The sequence below is a fragment of the Elgaria multicarinata genome, chromosome 3 (genome assembly GCF_023053635.1).
Source record: "Elgaria multicarinata webbii isolate HBS135686 ecotype San Diego chromosome 3, rElgMul1.1.pri, whole genome shotgun sequence".
Lineage (NCBI taxonomy): Eukaryota > Metazoa > Chordata > Lepidosauria > Squamata > Anguidae > Elgaria > Elgaria multicarinata.
The window spans coordinates 54,249,309-54,267,525 of NC_086173.1; the positions used below are offsets into that span (position 1 = coordinate 54,249,309).

The 18,217-nt window shown below is 45.6% G+C and overlaps 1 protein-coding gene across 2 annotated transcripts in view; it reads right to left on the reverse strand.

Annotated features, from left to right (window-relative positions):
* Positions 1-545: 545 nt before the first annotated feature.
* The window catches only part of RHBDF2 (rhomboid 5 homolog 2), a 74,146-nt gene continuing 56,474 nt past the window's right edge, over positions 546-18,217 (reverse strand). The window contains exons 9-18 of one of the 2 annotated variants that reach the window (XM_063120341.1): positions 18,050-18,161; positions 17,215-17,289; positions 16,108-16,269; positions 15,088-15,203; positions 14,882-14,945; positions 13,079-13,173; positions 12,177-12,252; positions 10,226-10,326; positions 8,610-8,763; positions 546-2,051 (exon numbers count right to left, since the gene is read on the reverse strand). In XM_063120341.1, the coding sequence (XP_062976411.1) occupies positions 1,632-2,051; positions 8,610-8,763; positions 10,226-10,326; positions 12,177-12,252; positions 13,079-13,173; positions 14,882-14,945; positions 15,088-15,203; positions 16,108-16,269; positions 17,215-17,289; positions 18,050-18,161 (1,375 nt within the window). In that variant the 3' untranslated portion in view covers positions 546-1,631. Of the gene's footprint in view, positions 2,052-8,609; positions 8,764-10,225; positions 10,327-12,031; positions 12,253-13,078; positions 13,174-14,881; positions 14,946-15,087; positions 15,204-16,107; positions 16,270-17,214; positions 17,290-18,049; positions 18,162-18,217 lie in introns of those variants that run through there. The other variant, XM_063120340.1, reaches the window with a different exon arrangement.

Sequence of the window (18,217 nt, forward strand, 5' to 3'; positions counted from 1 at the left end):
CTAACATTTTAGCAAAGAAACAGTCTCATTGCAACACATAGTTTCCCCAGGGACAAATTTGATCTCTGATTACAAATTAGTAGTATCAGCACCAGGAGATGTCATAGCATGCTTTGCCATTCCAGAGAAAATGGAGGGGTGGGGGAAGAAACGTGTTTGCTTTATCTAATTTTAAATAGTCAATCATACTCTACATAGCTGTTCGCCCCAATATGCTTACACATTGAATGTGGCCGGGTTGATTAATACTAACAGGAAGAACCCAGCCCAGTGTTTGCAGCACACTAAACGTTAACTTTCAGCACAAAAGGTTCCTTTAATCCAAATTATAGAATTCCTATTATATCAATCTGGATTAAATAAAAGGTTTAACAAATACATTTTTCTTTTATAAACTACCCCTAAAGTTGACTATCAAAGCAACAAAATCATACAGATATTTCAATTTCTCTTTGATGCATCACCTGCACAGTAGGTTATTTCCACTCCTGGAATGGTTCACACAAGGCCTTATAAAAAAAGGAAAAAGACACACACACTTCCACTGGATTGCTTTAAACTCATTAATTTATTTAGACCAAAAATATCGTTTCTCCATTTTGTCTGCCATTAAAGAATCTGCTTGGCCTCCTGCTTTTTAGAGGGAAGCAGTTCTTCAAGCCTGCTTCTACAGAAATCCCAGGCCGCTGTATTTATCCAGTATAGATGCTGGAATAGCTACCAGCATTTCTTACAGATGGCACAAGGTTTCTCTAAAAGCTCAAATGCTCTTTGCCAGAAAGTATTTGACTCTAGTGACATACAAAGATTGTGAATGTAAGAAGCAGAAAAAATGCATATAAAAAAAATACCCCTTAGACAAAAAGAGGGGGTTATTTTCACATTACAATTCCTAGTACCACAAAAAGGCACCAAGGCAGGGAAAATTGCCACAAAGTCCAAGCACCATCTAGTGCCAAAAGGCATTAGGAAAGGAATCACCCCAAACCAGGAATTGCATAAAAATGAGGAACTTCAAGTAGGAGACCAGAGAGGCAGGCAGATGGTAAATAGAAGCAGTTCCATAGGATGTGGCCTCATCACTAAGGTGCTCTTTTAAAGTCACTTCCTGCCAGGCTTCCATCCCACCAATGGCCCAGACAGTCCCACAGATGAAAGAAGCCACTCGATCCTTTGCCAGCTCATCCAACGGGACTTGGCATATATGGCGGAGCAGCTAGAGTCCCAAGTGTGTCCAGGAGGTGTCTTGGTATCAGAGGATGCCACCTGCTGCAGGTGTCAGAGTGGAAAAACCTTTGGTAACGAAGACTGTCACCGAGGGAATGATCCTTCTCCATAGCTCTACTTCCCAATAATGGCTCCTCAATGCCCAGAACTGCTATGGAGAGATGCAGAAGAGGCATGTCTGCATATGTTCTATCCATTGCATCCAGGAGGTTAACAAAGGCAGCAGGGCCTGCCTGGTTGTTCTACTTCAGCACTTGATTTCGTAGGTGGTACCTTGGGAAGCTGGAAACAAAGATGTGCTGCTTTTGACAGCCAAGGTTGCCTCCGTCCATTCCTTGTTGCTCAAAATCTAGCAAGTTTTAAAATCCTCTCCACCAAACCCATTCAATAGCCTCCCTGATTCGTCAATGCAAGACCTGGTCCAAATCATACCTCTCACAGAACTTGGCTATGAAAGGCAGGCAGGTTAAATACTCTGTCCAGTGCCAATTAATGGGGTACACATACAGCCAGATCACAAGAGATGCAAAGAGGCCCACGAAGACCAGCAGCGAGACAATGATCATGATCCGCTTGCGACACTTGTCCGCGGTCCCAAAGGTGATGTAGGGCAGGAAGGCAAAAGAGAGCAGAAGGCCACTGAGGAAGCCAAAGATGTGTGCAATGTTGTCGATCCAGGGCAGGAGGCCACAGATAAAGAGGAAAAGGACGATGCCAGAAAGATGCAAGAAAGCCTTCCAGGGGTTCTCTAGGACCTGCCAGCTCTGGAAGAGCTCCACAAAAAGGCAGGCTAACAAGCCAAACTGGGATCCTGCTGGGCCCACCTGGCGGAAAAGAGAGAAATTAAAAGTCAGTTGCAGCAGGAAGTGTTCCACCATTAAGCCAGCTGGATTCTCACGACCCCCTCCAGAGAGAACCTGGGAAAAACTAATAGGGCAGTGTATCCCATGAAGCTTTAGCTCAGTGGCTTAGGGTACTGCCTGGTAAACAAAGAGCTGCAAATCCTACTCCTACTCCAGTTGTTCTCATTAAAGCCCAAACAGTAGGCCTGTTGATCAAGGAGATGAGTAGGTTCAAACCCCTAGGCTGCCTAGGTTTAAATCTTGGGCAAAGTCAGCCTTCTCCTGGGATAGGTGTCATCGATCCTGGGGTGGGTAGTGATGGAACTGCTGGGCACAGCATGCTGCTTCCTACAGTGGCACACCTCTGGGTCTGTGGGTTCAAATCCCTTGGTCCATAGTGCTATGGTCTGGACCAGTGAATGTTGTGGGCAATGGGCACATGCTTTGCATAAACAAAGGCCCACATTCCATCGTTGGCATCTCCAGTTAAAAAGGAAGCAAGGCTGGGAAAGTTCTCTGCCTGAGACCCTGGAGGGATGCTGGCAGTCAGAGACCATTGAGCTAGATGGACTAATAGGCTGACTCAGAAGAAAGGGAATTCCTTAAATCACAAACAGACACACACACACACACTGCAGTAAGTCAGAAGGCATGTAGATTGTACTACGCCTCACTAATGACCCACGTGACCCTAAGCAATCACACTCTCTTTTTCTTTTTCTCCATTTCATCTATATGTAGCACAAGCCTAAGCACGCTTACTTAGAAGACAGTCTTTGCAAGTTCAAGTAGATTTACTCCCTGTTAAGGAAGCCTTTGGGCACAACCCTCTGCATGTTTAGACAGAAAAAAAGTCCTACAACTCCCAGCATTCCTCAGCCAGTCCTGCTTGCTGGGGAATGCTGGGAGTTGTAGAACATTTTCCTGTCTGAACATGGATAAAATTACACCCTTAGTCCAGGTTCTGCAAAGGATGTACTATATCACCAGGAAGCTCAGTTAAGGGTGAAACCATTTTAAATTCAATATTAATTCAGGTTTGGGGAACAAATATGATCGTAAGTTTTGTCCTCAAAGTTGTTGTTTTTTAAAAAGAGGCCTGTTTACCACTTTGCATGTTTACTTCTGCATCTGGTATATGAGTTCCCTCAGCCCTTCATGGTTCAAGGGATTGAAAATTAACTACTTAATCAGTTCCATGCAAGTCCTGCTGTAGTGCAGGGATTCTAACAGTCAGCAAAAGATGCTTGGCTGCTAGGGGCCCTTTAGAAGGGCCTTCCTTCATTTTAGTTTTTCCGTTCCCCTAAGGCAGGATTAAACAAGACGGTAAGGTGGGGAGCGGCACCACCGACATATTCCTCATTCTCCTCTGGCTGCACTCACACAGAAGTTCAGACCAATGATGCTCAGAAGCAAGTCTTGTATTTGCTATATATATCCCATATACTTCAGCCTGCTGCCCTCCAAATGTTCAGGACTACAACTCCGAGCCTTCCTAACCGTTGGCCATGTTGACTGGAAGTACTCTGCACGTAGAAGTATTGTATGAAAGGATAAACAAACTAGTAACAATTCTTGAGGAAGAAGCCCCACACCACCCATGTACCTCTGCCGGTTATAGGTGCCGGCTGACAGGTAGGCTGCCCATGGGTCAAAGCTGAGATGCTGAAACCAGCAGAGATGCTGAAGCATCGTGATGGAAAGTGTGCTCACGGGCTTCCAGTGACTCAGCAGCCAGCTTCAGCCTCTACCCCACAAGGCACTATGCTGATAAAGTGCTGAGGCTGCCCAGAGGATTAGATGGGTGATCGCCTTTAGAGCCTGTCAGAACCTCAGATTAGCCACCTGCCTGTTGCATCACTCAAAACGGTGAGAGGGCACACGCTCACGTGTGAACTAAGAGGGCAGCCCACACGTGCTGGCTCAGCACATGGAGGCTGGGGAGGCAGCGACTTTGACCAAAGCATCATCTTGCCCCGCTCGGCCTCGAGAAAAGGAATAAGGGAGGCCCCAGCATTTTAAGCGCCCCCCACAAAAGGTGGAGCTGTGAGATGTACTGGCATCTCATTCCCAGCACCCACTTTGCTGCAAGCTTTTTGTTTGATACATGGATGCGGGGGGCTCGGAACCTGCCCAAGGAAATTAAATGCAAAATGACATCCTTTGCCACCATTTTATACCAAGATTTCTTCTCACCAGGAGGTCTAAAGCTGTGATCCTAAAACACGTTTGCATAGAGGCCCCATTTCACTGTAGGCACATCAGCTGTGTTTCTTTCCCCTGTTTTCCACAGGACTGGAATGCCGTTATTTTAGCTCTCAAATCGCTTTATGTGAGGCTAAATGTGAAAGATTAATTTATTCCCAAGAAATCATCTTCATATCCAAAACAACTTTTCTTGCGCAAAGAAAAAAAAGGAAGGGGGGGAGCTAAATTTGCCACCAAAAAAACTACACCTAGAGATTTTGTATCAGCTAATTTTATTTTAAAAAACCAAAATGTCTTGTGCTACCAGTTGTCAAACACGCAGACCCAAGAATCTGGACTAGGTGGAAGAATCAGGAAGGTGGCTGCCCTATTTGCCAGTGTCATCCCAGACCACCAGATGTTCATGCAGTCTCCTTGATTGGAAGCAAAAGCAGCAGATGTACATGAAGCATCTATTTAGAGCATCTGTTCCCTTGCTCTCCCCCACAATCCTGCCACCACACACACACACACACACACACTCTCCTGCCCAACATGAAGTCCCTCCCACCTTCTTTGCTCTCCCAACACTTTCAGTGCTTCCCTAGAGCTCAGAAACCCCGACGTTTGCAGAAATACAAATGCAGAGAACTTCAGTAGAAAATTCTGTTAGTAGAAAACTCTAGGGCAACAAAAGGCTGATGAGCGGCAGAGGAAAACCCATGGGGAAGGAGAAATGGAATGAAGCATTCTGAAGAAGGGCATGGCGGGTTGGAACACTGAGCAGGAGCACTCTGCACGGCAACATTTTGTTGCAGATCCCACTTGCAACTGTATATTGCACATATGGGTAAGCCAGTTTTTGCAACTAAGTCAGAGAGGGAGACTCAAGCCAGCGTGGCCTGTGGGAGAGCGAGTGTTGTGATCAATATAAGAGACCCAGGTTTAAATCTCTTCTCAGCCAGGAAGATCCCTGGGTGGCTCTGGGCAAATCTCTCTCTCTCTCTTGGCTTAATATCCCTCACAGGGCTGATGTGCAGACAAAATGAGAATGTTGTTGCTTTTAAGCCCCGTCGGCAGGGCGGCTCCCCACACTTTTGAGGCGCGGTATGGCACATAGGGCATGGTTGGCACCACATCCATAGCTGGATCTCTTGTACACCACATCCTGATGCCTTAGAAGAAAGAGGAGAGCAGCCTGTTTTGGTCCAGGATCCAGATTATCCTCTTTCCAGACCAAGCTGGTAGGCCAATGATGCCAAGGGGAGGGGCCTTACCCCTGAAGCTGCTCCCCTTTCGTGGCATCATATGTCCCTCAACTCCACTAGTTAAAAAAATCTCAGTGTAGAGGGAGTGAATGCCTCTCTCTTCTTGCAAGCCCGGCTAAGGCCCGTTCTCTGTGCAAAGAGAGGCCCAGAACCCCATACCTCTCCTGCATAGAGATTTTTCTGCATGAGGACAGATGAGTTTATGAGAGGGGAGTGGCTTCTGGGGTGAGGCTCCGCCCCTTGGCATCATCTGGCCCACTGGCTTGGCCCTCTCTTTGCATGGAGGAAACAAAGCCCCGGATGAGTCAGGGTGCTCCTTCCCACAATGTGTGTGTCCCCAATCTGAAGGCGAGGGTTGTGGGAACTGGCACAGGAGAACCCCCAGTTTAACTTTAATCTGCTGGGATTTCCCTTTGCACCACAGCTTTGGAAGAGAGCAGGGCTTTGGGAAGGCGGGGGCTGCGGAGGGGGCTCAACCCTCTGTCGGCCGGATTGGACCCCAGCATGGGCCAGATTAGAGGCAGGAGCCAAAGGTTACCCTCCACTGCTTTAGTTTGATGAAAGAAATCTAGATTTTAAAACTATGCAACTTGTACAACAAAACAAAGGCGGAAATTTTAAACATTTAGGATTACATACATTTTGCAAAATACCAATCATTTGTCTGTTTTATTCATTAGTTGAAATCATTGCTTTTAAATCTAGATATCTTCCATCAACTTATCCTAAAGTTTCTGTCTTCCCTCAGGCTCAGAACTACCTGCATCACCTATCCAATTCCCTCAGACCTCCGCCTATTGGCTTTTCTGGTCTGTGCTAGGCCAAGAGTCAGGTGGCAGCTGGCCAGCCGGGCTCCCTTAGGGAAGTGACATCACCCGCTTGCAGTCACACCACCTTTGTTTCTCAGGCTGCTTCTGCCATGTGCCAAGAGAAAGAAAGGAGATGGAAGGATAAAGCTAAGGGAAAGCAGCTCCTGCATTAATCCCTCTCCAGGCCAGATGCAGCTCACAAGATTTCCCTTTTAAAAAACCCATTAGCCAGTTCACTCCATAGTAACATTTACAGTCCGAGTGTGTCCAGAGCAGATAACAAAAATCCGAGGCATCTAAGGAATGAGTCAAACCAACAGTAACCCATAGAAACTAGAAGAGGCCAAAGGCTCCAAATATCTGTGCAAAGGGAGTACAGTCTATTCATCAAACAGGCACAAATAAAAAATGATACGGCCCTTTTGGGAGAGACTGTACCTCTTCAAAGTGAAAGTGAGGATCATATGTTTGAATGCTCCCAATGTTTAAACAAACACACACACACACACTCACCTGCACACAGAAAACCAGCACATCAGTGAGAAGGCAAAGCCTGAGCTTTTTTCCTGATATGCTAGCTTTCTGTATGCAAAAGAATTTCCATCATGAGGGAGTACTCAAACATGGGATCTCCTTATTTGCAGTCTGAACTGAGTATCACTCCCTGCATGCCACAGGATATTGCTGAACATGCGGCGTTCAGCTCTTGGAAATGGCTTAAGGCAGATGCTACATTTATGTAGTTTTCCTGTTCTCCCTAACCTGGAATCGCTGTTCAAGACCAAAGCAAGTGGAGCATTGCTGGTTTCAAAGATGAACTTGTTGCTCTAAAAAGGCATCTTATAATGAGGCCCACCCCTCTATCCTGTCTTGGGTCACCGTTATGAAGGTTTCCTGAAATACAAGCTGTTAAAAAAGAAAGAAGTTGCTTTGAGCAAGACTGAAGCACCTGGATTTTAGAATGTAGGAGCTTTTGTACTCTGTGTTGTTATCTGTTTAGAGGAATCATAGCAACATACAAACATAAGAAGCTGCCATATATGGAGTCAAACCATGTGTCCATCTAGCTTAGTGACTCTCCAGAATTTCAGACAGGGGTCCTTCCCAGCCCTACCTAGAGAGGGTCAGGAATTGAACCGGAGATTTCCTGCATCCAAAGTATAGGAAGGAACTCCGGAAACTACCTCATACTGAGTCAGACCCTTGGTACATCTAGCTCAATATGGTTGACACTGACTGGCAGCAGTGGCTCTCCATGGTTTCAGGGGTTCCTCGCTTTAACTGAAGATGCCGAGGATTGAACCAGGAACCTTCTAAATGCTAAGCAGGTGCTCTACCAGTGAGCTATGGCCTCCCCTGGTAATCAAGGAGGAGCAAGGTGGGAAGTCTTCAGTTAAATGTAGTTTCCTGTTACTATGGTTAATGGCTTCTGAACAAGCCTGGATATGAAACTACGGTTTAAACTTCATGTCTAGGCTTATTCAGAAGTCATTAACCATAGTTCTACAGTTTGGACATAACAGGAAACTACAGTTAACTGCAAACTCACCAGCTTGTTTCTCAACTGCAAACTTCCCAGCTTGTTCGTACCTTGGATTATAAAGCTGCGACAACATTGTCTGAATGAAGACTGTATATGGTGTGTGTGTGTGTGTGTGTGCTGTGTCCGCAGAGACTGAAAGGATGCCTTGTGTAGGATTTCCATTGGCCAGATGTAACACAGGAGGGTAGAAGACCTGCAGCTCCTTTATTAACATTATTCATAAGCTGCCTTCCCAACAAGTTGCCCAAGGGGGTGAATATCGATCTCCTGGCCCTTGAATCTGCCCCTTCGCCCAATAAATGCTTCCCATTCTCTTTCCCAAATATTTCTAAATCTGGAAAACTTCTGCCAAACCCGCAGCGAGACCGTACCAATTAGGTACGTTGTTTAATACTGATTGTATTCCGACATTCACTTGTTTCCAGAACTTGGGTGTCCAGAGGGAAGGTTTCCTCACATTCTTGCTAGCAGCTCAAAGTTACCAAACTCCCTTCCCTTTAAAGCAGGGGTGGGGAACCTGTGACCCTCCCGATGTTGTTGGACTATCAGTTCCCATCATCCCTGATCATTGGCCATGCTGGCTGGAACTGATGGGAATTGGAACCCAACAACATCTGGAGGGCCATATGTATCCACCCCTGTTTTCAAGGTTTTCCAACACTTCTGGTTGTCTGGGATAGCCTAGATAGAAAAGGCTCTACTTGTATTCACCCTCCAACAAAAAAGTCTTTACCTCGGCCCTGTATGGAAGGAAGATGGCACTGGCCAGATTGCCTGTGATGCCGCTGAGGATGAAAATGATTGTGATTCTAAGCCAGCCTGCCAGCTTCTCCAGATCCCTGAGGACTGTCATCTGGAAGATCACCGATACCAGGCAGTGGATAACCCTGCATGAAGGATGAAGACAGGCAGATACTTCACATCAGAGCTCCTCATGGCTTTAGGCAGCACTAGTCCTTCCTATCGGTGTTCACCCTCCACCAGCCTGACTAAGTTCATAGGTTCTGTTAGTCATGTGAAACAGCATGTGCAAGAAACATGCCTGGCTTTGCACAAGAGCTGTTAAAGCACAGGAGGGTAGAGGGTACATCAGGATCTACTGATGGATTTCCGGGTAATCTGCAGTAGATTGAGAAGGATTTCCATCTCCCAAATGTTTGACAATAGCAGCAAGAAAATTACTCCTCCCCCATTATACTGCTGAAATGCAGAAAGGGTGGAGTAACTAGGGGCTGTGAGCAAAATTCAGTTCCATTACTCAAAACAAATTCCTGAGCTTGGAATTTTTTTAAACATTAAGTGTATGTCTTTTGCACCGGAATCCAAGACCATCAGAGGCAGATGAACCCCATTGTAGGCTTCTGGGTTGGATGGAGAAATGCAAGACCCAGTCAGACAGATCTGACAAAGAAGCAACCCTGGCAGTCATAACATGGGAAGCCGGGCAGGATGCAGAGCAAAACGAAGGTAGAGCAACCTTTCCCAACCTGGCATCCTCCAGATGTGTTGGACTACAATTCCCATAATTCTGTCAGGCCATGCTGGCTAGGAATTATGAGAGCTTTAGTCCAACCCATTGGCAGGGCACCAGGTTGGGGAAGGCTGAATTAGAGGCTGAACTTCCCCAATGCCTTGAAGTGTTGAGCATCCTGATGCAAAAGGTTAGGAAATCCAGGCAGGGCTGAAGACACGAACAGTGAAAAACATCCCGTATGGTGCAGTGCAACCTTCCCCAATCAGGTGCCTCTCCAGATGTGTTGGACTGCACACAGTCCCTTGGGGGGGGGGCACCAAGATGGAGAAGCCTGGTATAGTGGTAAGAGTCTTAGAACTACAATAGGCCCCTGCCCTCTTGGCCTTTAGAAAGGGTATAAAGATGCATCTTTCCAATTCAGCCTTTTAAAACATGTAGTTTTAAAATGTTTTGCATTTTTACTGTTCTTGTTTTTAGGGTTGCAATTGATTTAAATTATTGTACACTGCCTTGATGGCTTTTTAGTAGATGAGGCAGTATATAAATGAATAATAATAATAATAATAATAATAATAATAATAATAATAATAATAATTTTAGACTAGGACTGCAAAGAGCAGGACTCAAATCCTTGCTCAGCCATAAAGCTTGCTTGTGCGTCTATCGCCCAGGCTAACCTCCCTCACAGGGTTGTTGTAAAATAAAAATGGAGTGGGGGGTGAGTGAGGGAGAGGACCACCTACACTGACTTGAGCTTCTTGGAGGAAATGTGGGATATCAAAGCAATCATGGAGGAGGGACCAAACGGGCCAGCCCAAGGGCCCAAGCCTGAGGCTGCCCCTCCCAAGGGAATGCATGTCCCTCTTCTTACCCACCCCGCGTGAAGGAATAAGGACAACCAGAGTCTATAGAACTGATCAGGAATCTCTGGATTCAGAAATGGCAAGAGGCCACACACCTCATCCATGCAGTGTACCTGAAATATGAGAGAGAGAGTGAGAGAGAGAGAGAGAGAGAGAGAGAGAGAGAGAACACATTAAAATATGTAGACCAGAGGAAGCTGGAGTGAGCAAAACCCCTGAACCCACCAGTCTACTGTGGTGGAATTGATGCTCATTGACCCTGCTGGACTCAGGGGCTCCTGGGGGTACACAATCCCACCCCTACCTCACCCCATCCCCAGCGGTGCTGGTCAGCAGTCAGCCTACCCTAACCCTGGATTCATGGCTCCATGAACAGTCATTCAACACAGGAACACCCTTATCTGCTGCTTTTCCTCACATATGCTGGGTTAGAATTTAGGGGGTGCTGCTACTAGCAGAAGAGTAAGCCAAGGGATCCCACTGGATATGAAAAAGAAGCAGCAATTCTCTGTTTAACCTGTCTCTCAACGTTTTTATTGCTATAATCTGATTTTAAGTCTTTTAATTCTGTATGCTGATTCTGTTTTCTTTCTGTTATCGTTCCCCACTCAGGAACCCTCTTGGATAAAGAACCACTTATAAATCTTGCAAAGAAACATACAAACAAATGAAGCCACCTTCTAATGAATCAGAGCACTGACCTGTCAAGCCGGGGACTGCCTACTCCAGGGATGGAGAATCTCCAGCCCAAGGGCCTGGTGGAGGCCCCTTCCCTTCCCCCCAAAGCCCCTCCCCCTCAGAGAAAGGCACACCAAGGAAGGAGAGTGGTCTGACTATGAAGGAAGAGTCCCAGTTTCTTTCTCCATGGTGAGATTGCTTTGTTTTCTCTCTGCATGGAGAAAAGGGCAGCCCCTTTCCCTGTGCAGAAAAGCATATGTACAAAAATGGGTGCCTGTATGTGTGTGTAGGGGAGAGCAAGTGGTGGATTGTGGCCCTGCCCACGATTGGCATGGGGACCTCAAAACGCTTCAAGGCTGCCAATTCCGGCCCATCAGCTGTCCGAAACAGCTGGAGGGCATCATTCATGTTGGGGAAAGCAGCCTGTTTATGAGCAAGGACAGAAGATGGTGGAAAACTCAAGGCAGAAGCTCTTTAAGGAGCTACACACACATCCCTGAATATTCTCAAAGAGGACCAGCTCCACTTTTGAGGAGGGCCCTCCAGTGGACCCCTCCTCAATACCACTGGACCCCGACAGGCTCATCTGGCAGCAGCACTCCAAGCAGCCCCATTTCAATTCCCCACCATGCCTCGACGTAGTGGGATTCCAGCGCATGGTGGGAAATTAAGATGTTTGCTAAATCCAGCTGCCTCACATTGCACAGGACACCATAATGGAACTTTTTTTTTTTTTTTAAAAAAAAAGAGGGGTGCATTGCAGTTGTGGAGCCGCTGGAGTCTTGGCACAATACCGGGTGCTGATGTCAACCCTGCTCTTGAACACTTTGCCGCTGTTACCTGAAAAGGGAGGCTGAGAGAGGACTGTTTTCCCAAAGCATCACTTGCCATTTTCCTAGCATTACATAGACCTAATTCACACCTAATGGCAACCTGAAGTACAGGTAGAATCATGGCTTCAATGTAAGTCATTACCGCATCATCGGTTTTCATTACGTGTAAATCCTGCACTATGGTTTAAGTATGGGTTGTTAACAATGAACAATCCAGAGTTTACAACCTAACAAACCATGGGTTCTCTTCCTGGATTGTTCATGGTTAACAACCCATACTTAAATCTGTGTTGGGTTCATGCCACAATTCAACAGCAACCCATGATTCAATGACAACCCATGCTCTGGGTTGTCATGAAGTGGAAACCGAGCCATAGTCAGATTTGCCATTCTACAAGCTTGGGTCAAACCTTAGAGGTTTCCTCACCTACATACCCAAAGGTATTACTTGCCTGTGAACAAAGGGTTGCTTCTTCATGGAAGTAGCCATGCATGAATTCACAGTACTCCCGAGTAGCGATCTCACAGCTAATACAAAGAAAGTCAGACAAATGTAGTTGCATTATGTATTTCTTGTTTATTTTTATCCACCTAAACTTCAGTTCTTCGCCCCCAGATAATATTACGTTCGTATGGTTGCCGCTTAAGGCATATATTTCCATATTTGCCTCTGTGTGCAAATCTGTTAGTGTTTTTTTTTTTAAAAAAAAAATGGTTAACGACTAACAAATTTCTTGAGGCACAAGCCCACTTCGTCAAATACTGTACATAGAGACCTAACAAAGTGGGTTCTGGCCCACAAAACCTTTTCCCACAATAAATTTGTTGCTCTTTTAGCTGCCACAGCACTTTCTGCTATTCTTTATTTGTATTCATTCAGATTATTCTCCCAAATGGCTGCTAAACTTTAAGACACTGCCTATGGCCACCTTTTAAAGCTGACTGGCAGACGGAAGTTTTCTTTTGATTATAGATTCTGATTCAGGAATCTTCTGCTTAATAGGATGACAGGGAAGTTAAATAAGACATGTTGCTAAACCTAAGCAGCTAGATCTCAAGACTTGGTTGATATGATCTTTCTGGAAATTCAGCTTTGGAAAAGTTTTCTTAATTAACATGAAACTGTGAAGCAAAATGTGAAAGAACACGGAACTGAGGTTTTTGGCTTTAAGTTAGCATGCTGTATTAACTGATAATAGCATTGCTTGGGAAACTGAGAGATTCCAGATCAGGATTTCTAAGCAATCAGGCTTTAAAACTGTTTTCTCTCTTATCCACAACAAGGAAAACTAGGAGGTCTGCAGCTGCTACTATCTGGTGGCAGGCCTGTGATACTCTCAGGATGACTATTTACCTGCCTTTGGTTCCAAGACAGCAGGGTCTTCCTTTAATGTCACAGTCCATATGCAATAAGCCAGTGTGATTACTTTTGGCCTGATCGGTACATATCTGTCAATAAATGACACACACAATTAGAAACAAGGAGATGGCTGACGTACTTTCATGAGTCATCTGTTCTCATCAATTTCGCCGCAAACAACTACTGCTAACAACCACAATGACATACCCGGCTGGAGACAACCAACACAACCACCAAGTGGATATCCTAAGCCAACAGGCACCATAAGTAGCTAGCACAGTCTTCCCCAACCTGGCACCCTCCAGAGGTGTCGGACTACAACTCCCATAATCCCCCAGCCAGCAACACATCTAGAGGGTTCCAGGTTGGGGAGGACTGAGTTAAGCACATCTAGCAGAAGCATGAGTTCAGGCATCCTGGAGACCCCTAGTTGTGTCCTCATGGCTGGTGCCTCCAGCCAGATCCTGTTATTTTCTAGCTAGCTGTTCTCATGCAGGAAGACTGAGCAGAGAGAAAGTGATCAGGCTTTGATTCATGGGCAGTTAGGAAGAAAGAGGAAGGAGGGGTGACTGTAAGTGCGCGCGCACATGCAGATATGCACATGTGAGCATGGTGGTTGCCTACATTCCTGTTATTTGCACTACTTCTTTCCTCTTCATCTACATTTGTGCGGTCCTGGAATTAAGAGATGACTCTCAACCTTCACACCCATGTCTTCTAGAAAGGCCACCTTGGCCATGGCTCAACTTTATGTACCACTTGACGGAGAAGCCAGAGGTGCAGTGGTACATTTTGAAATGCAGGCATTCTTCAGGATAGTTTCCATGACCACGGCTCCAAGGAAAGCCCAAATGTTCAGGTAGCCAAGTTGAACCATGTTAACAAACCAGCTCAAGAAATTGTCATCCCCAACAGGAGCAGGTCTTTTGTAAGCTAACACGTCTTAATTGCCTATTCAAGTCCAAGACACCCAAAAAGACATTCCATTACAACAGGGATGACTCCCAACAATATATTTTAGCTGGGGAAATCCATTCTGCATCCCCCCCTCTCCCAGCTACTGTGAGGATTGCAACTAAGTTCAGAGGGAACAGGGGTGGCAGATGGTTTCAGTGGCCCAGTTTGCATGGTCACAGAGTGATTAACAAGCCACAGTGGCTTGTTAACCATCCTGCGCATGCTGGTCATGTGCCAGCTGATTTGCAGAATTACCCTTGCTGGCAGCTTCTCGTGTTGTCCGAACTCTGTGAGGGGAGTTTATTAGGCTGGTTAACAAACCACCAAATTCATGGCCTGTTGTAGGGTTGTGTGATGGTTTGTTAACCATCCCAACAAGCTACCCTTGCCGGGTTTGAACAGCACAAGAAGCCACAGCAACGGGGGCTTGAATCAACAACCTGGCACTCGTGGTGAGCAACTAGTGTAGCAAAACCTTCCCCTGTTTGAGTTCAATTGATGGGTGTATCGAAATGAGGGTGTATCGACATGTGTACATGGCTTCCTGCAGGAAAGGTAGGATTCATTCCCTCAATGGACAGCCCAGTTCTGACACTTCATACCACCCGTTCTGCCCTATGTCTAGGATAGATCTCTCCTTTGTGGAGGGAGATGCATGCAGCCTCTATGAGGCAGCTTGTACTACACTAGATAAAGGAGGCAAGCAGGCAGAACCAAGCGGCTCCATTCTTTTCTCCCTGCAGAATTTCTTTAAAAGCATCCACCTGTCCTTGCACTGTAGGAAGACCTTTGCAAAAGAAAAGTAAAAGCAAACAATTTAAGGAAGGAGGTAGTCTTTACCGGCCACTTGGTGATGTCATCTGGCCAGATGTGAGGTCGATTCGAAGCCGGTTCCTCACAAGTCCTGTTAGGAGACAGACAGGCAGCTATTGGGGTTAGAACATGCACAGCTCCCAACTCTAACTTCTCATTCTGCCTTATTTGTAAGAGAGATTGCCCCCACCCCCTTTGTGGAGGCGTACAGAGACAGGCACAGAGCTACCTACCTGGGATCCTGAGAACACACAGCCCCTGACGACCTCTTCAGACTGGAATTGCTGGGGTCAACATCTGGTGGATTATGATTATGATCTGGCCACTTTACAAAAGTGGCCAATGTTTCCTGCGGGGGGAGAAAAATAACTTTCTAAATGTAGATATCATTATATTTTCTCATATATATATATATATATATATATTCATTCTATATCACTCAGACACTATTATTATTATTATTATTATTATTATTATTATTACTAGTCGTTGTAATAACATTTTAAGAATATTTTAAGAAAGAGCAGAATTTTACCAGAGGCCTCTTCATACGGAGTATTTATTTGTCATAAGAGGTCTTTCTTTATGACTGGGTTCACCACTGAAAATCTGTGATCTGAGGTGGCTCACCAAAACAAAAATATACCCATTTTTAGGAAAAAATAGAAGGCATTAAAAAAAAAATCTAGGAAAGTGTTTGTGGACCCATCTATAGTTGGTCTGTAGCAATTATATTAAGCCTGTAGCAATTTTATTAACTTCTCTGGGCTATAGCTGGTCATGTAAATTCAAACTTACCTAAAACGTGGGCAAACATTTCCTCTGACAAGATAATAGCATCAAGGGAATTTTCCTTCTCAGGGATGATACAAATATTTGCAGAATGGCCATTTCCTTTATTGCACGTGAGATAACTATAACTGGACTTGCAAGTGATCACGAGAAGAAATTCAGTCCAGCTGGATCTCAAAATGCCCTTCCAGTGTCTCTCTGCCTTATTATCCAGAGAACTGTGGCTTCTCTTGCGCCACTACAGAAATGATAAAACTCATCCCTAGCCCTCAAAGCTTCTGATATGTTTACAACAGCCTTCCCCAACCAGGTGTGCTCCAGATGTGTTGAACTACAACTCGCATTGATGGCTAGGGGATGCTGGGAGTTGTTGTCCAACACATCGGAGGGCACCAAGCCCCACTAACATTCAAAGGAGTTACTTGACATTGCTAGAGCAAATGGCAGGCTGCTGTCCTTACCGAGCAATCCTCTCGCAGGGTCTGAACACAGCCAGAGTTGTCATTCTGGACGCAGCAGCCTGAGTGGCGCTCTTGATCTCTCTGTTTCTGGATCAGCGTCTCAATCTGTTGGTCCTTCCGGATGCAGGGAGAGAACTTGGCCCCTAGGTGGATCAAGTCAATCTGAAATGCAAAGGAAGGGTGGGAAGATGCTCAATGAAAAAGAATGTTGTCTGTCTCACCTCTCTTTCCCTCTCCCCTGCCCATGACGAGCTGTCAGTGCCACCAGGAGGCGCCACACAGAGCCACCAATTAGGTGACGCCCCCCCTCCCCCCAGGGTCACTTTGCATGTTCCGTAAAACTGGCAGAAGGGAAAGTGTGGCTGACTGATCCTTCCTGCTTCCACTTCTGGGTCTTGTGCAAGGAGTGGGCTGAGCAGAAACAAGGATTTTGATCCCACCTCAGAAGAATTGGCATCTGGCCCCTTTCAAGTGAGCCGGAAGCATGAAGTGCAAATTATTCAGACTTCCTCTCGCTTCAGGATGCAAACGATTATGAGAGTTGATGGGATGTCTGATGCAGTGGTCGAAGCTTAAGCATACACTTATGGGGCTAGGTCTGGTTTTCATATTGTCTCAGTCAGGGGTGGCCAGTTGTGGCTCTCCAGCTGTTTTGACCTACAATGCTCACCAGCCCTAGCCACCATAACCAATGGTGAAGGATCATGGGAGTTGTAGGCCAAAACATCTGGAAGGCCACACGTTGCTCATCCCTTATCTAACTGATGGTCACTTCCAGAGTTGGACAGAGAATTGCTCCCTAATGCATAATGGTCTCCAACTCTGAGAGTATTTTGCTTTCTTCGTTGTTTCAATGGGTCTAAAGGAAGTGGCTTTGAGCACCATCTCACATCTAGCCAATTGGTAGCTAAAGGCCACTTTTTATTTCAGTAATCACAGTCTCTGTAGGTTGTTACAACTGATAACGTATGGGAGGTTGCAGGTCAGACCAAGACCTAACTTCCCACGCAGATGACACTGTGGACAATGCACCCATTAATTTCCGTTGAGGGCGAGAAGCATAATTTCAACAAGAGTAATGTAAACGAAAGGAAACAGAGCCTTTACCGAGCTAGGGCCAATCCAGAAGTTCTCTTGCTGGATGTACTTCACACTCTCATACACACCTTTGTTTCGCAGTACCTGCAACGCAAGAGAGACATTCCCAAGTTAAGAGAAAAGGAAAGCATCCTAAGAAAAGGTTCGGACTGGATTGTTTCTCCAGTTGCAAATGGTAGATGCAGGTGAATCTGAGCATATCTGACAGATCAAACGGCGTCATGGACAAGTGCTTTTGAGAACACTAGAAAGGCAGATGAGATCACAGAGTAGGCTGAAGAAGTCCTGCCCTAACCCAACTCAAGTGACACCATTTCAAAGAAGCATCCAGCAACGTTTTTGACCCTTCATATCCTACAGTTTGGGTCCAGGGTATCTTATACAGCACCACCATTTCCTTAGGTCATCAAATGGGGCCCAGCAACTAGGTCAACACTGTTTTATGTTCACTAGCCCAAGCACAAGGGACAGGGCATTCTCAGTGGTGGCACCTCATTATGTAATCCACCCAGAGAACTTTTATTATAGGACAGATGCAACAACAACAAAAACAAAATGTCAATAAATCATCAATATTCCTCCCTAAAGAGGCTTGGGAGACCTACTTGATTCTGGTTCAGAAGGTTGTTCCATATTGTTCCAGTGAGCATATTTCAAAACTTCTAATATTTTACTGGAATCTGCAGCTGTTACGGATTTGTAATGACAGTTAATGTAGTTTTTATTAATAATTGATTGTATTGTATGGATATATATTTTTAACTACTGTTAGTCATCCTGACGCTTTTTAAAAGGATGTGGAGGTGTGTGAATGAAACAGGTAGCATTAAAATAGGAGACTCACTAATTCTGTTGTCAGATGCTGGGCGAAGCCAATCGGAGCAATTCCATAGGTGCAAATGACCAGCAGGGTGATGATGATATGGACAAAGGTAATCCAGTAGGTGAAGTAAGGCCTATTAAGGACAGGGGGGGGGGGGGAAGCAAAGAGGGAGAGTTAGAGACCCAATTT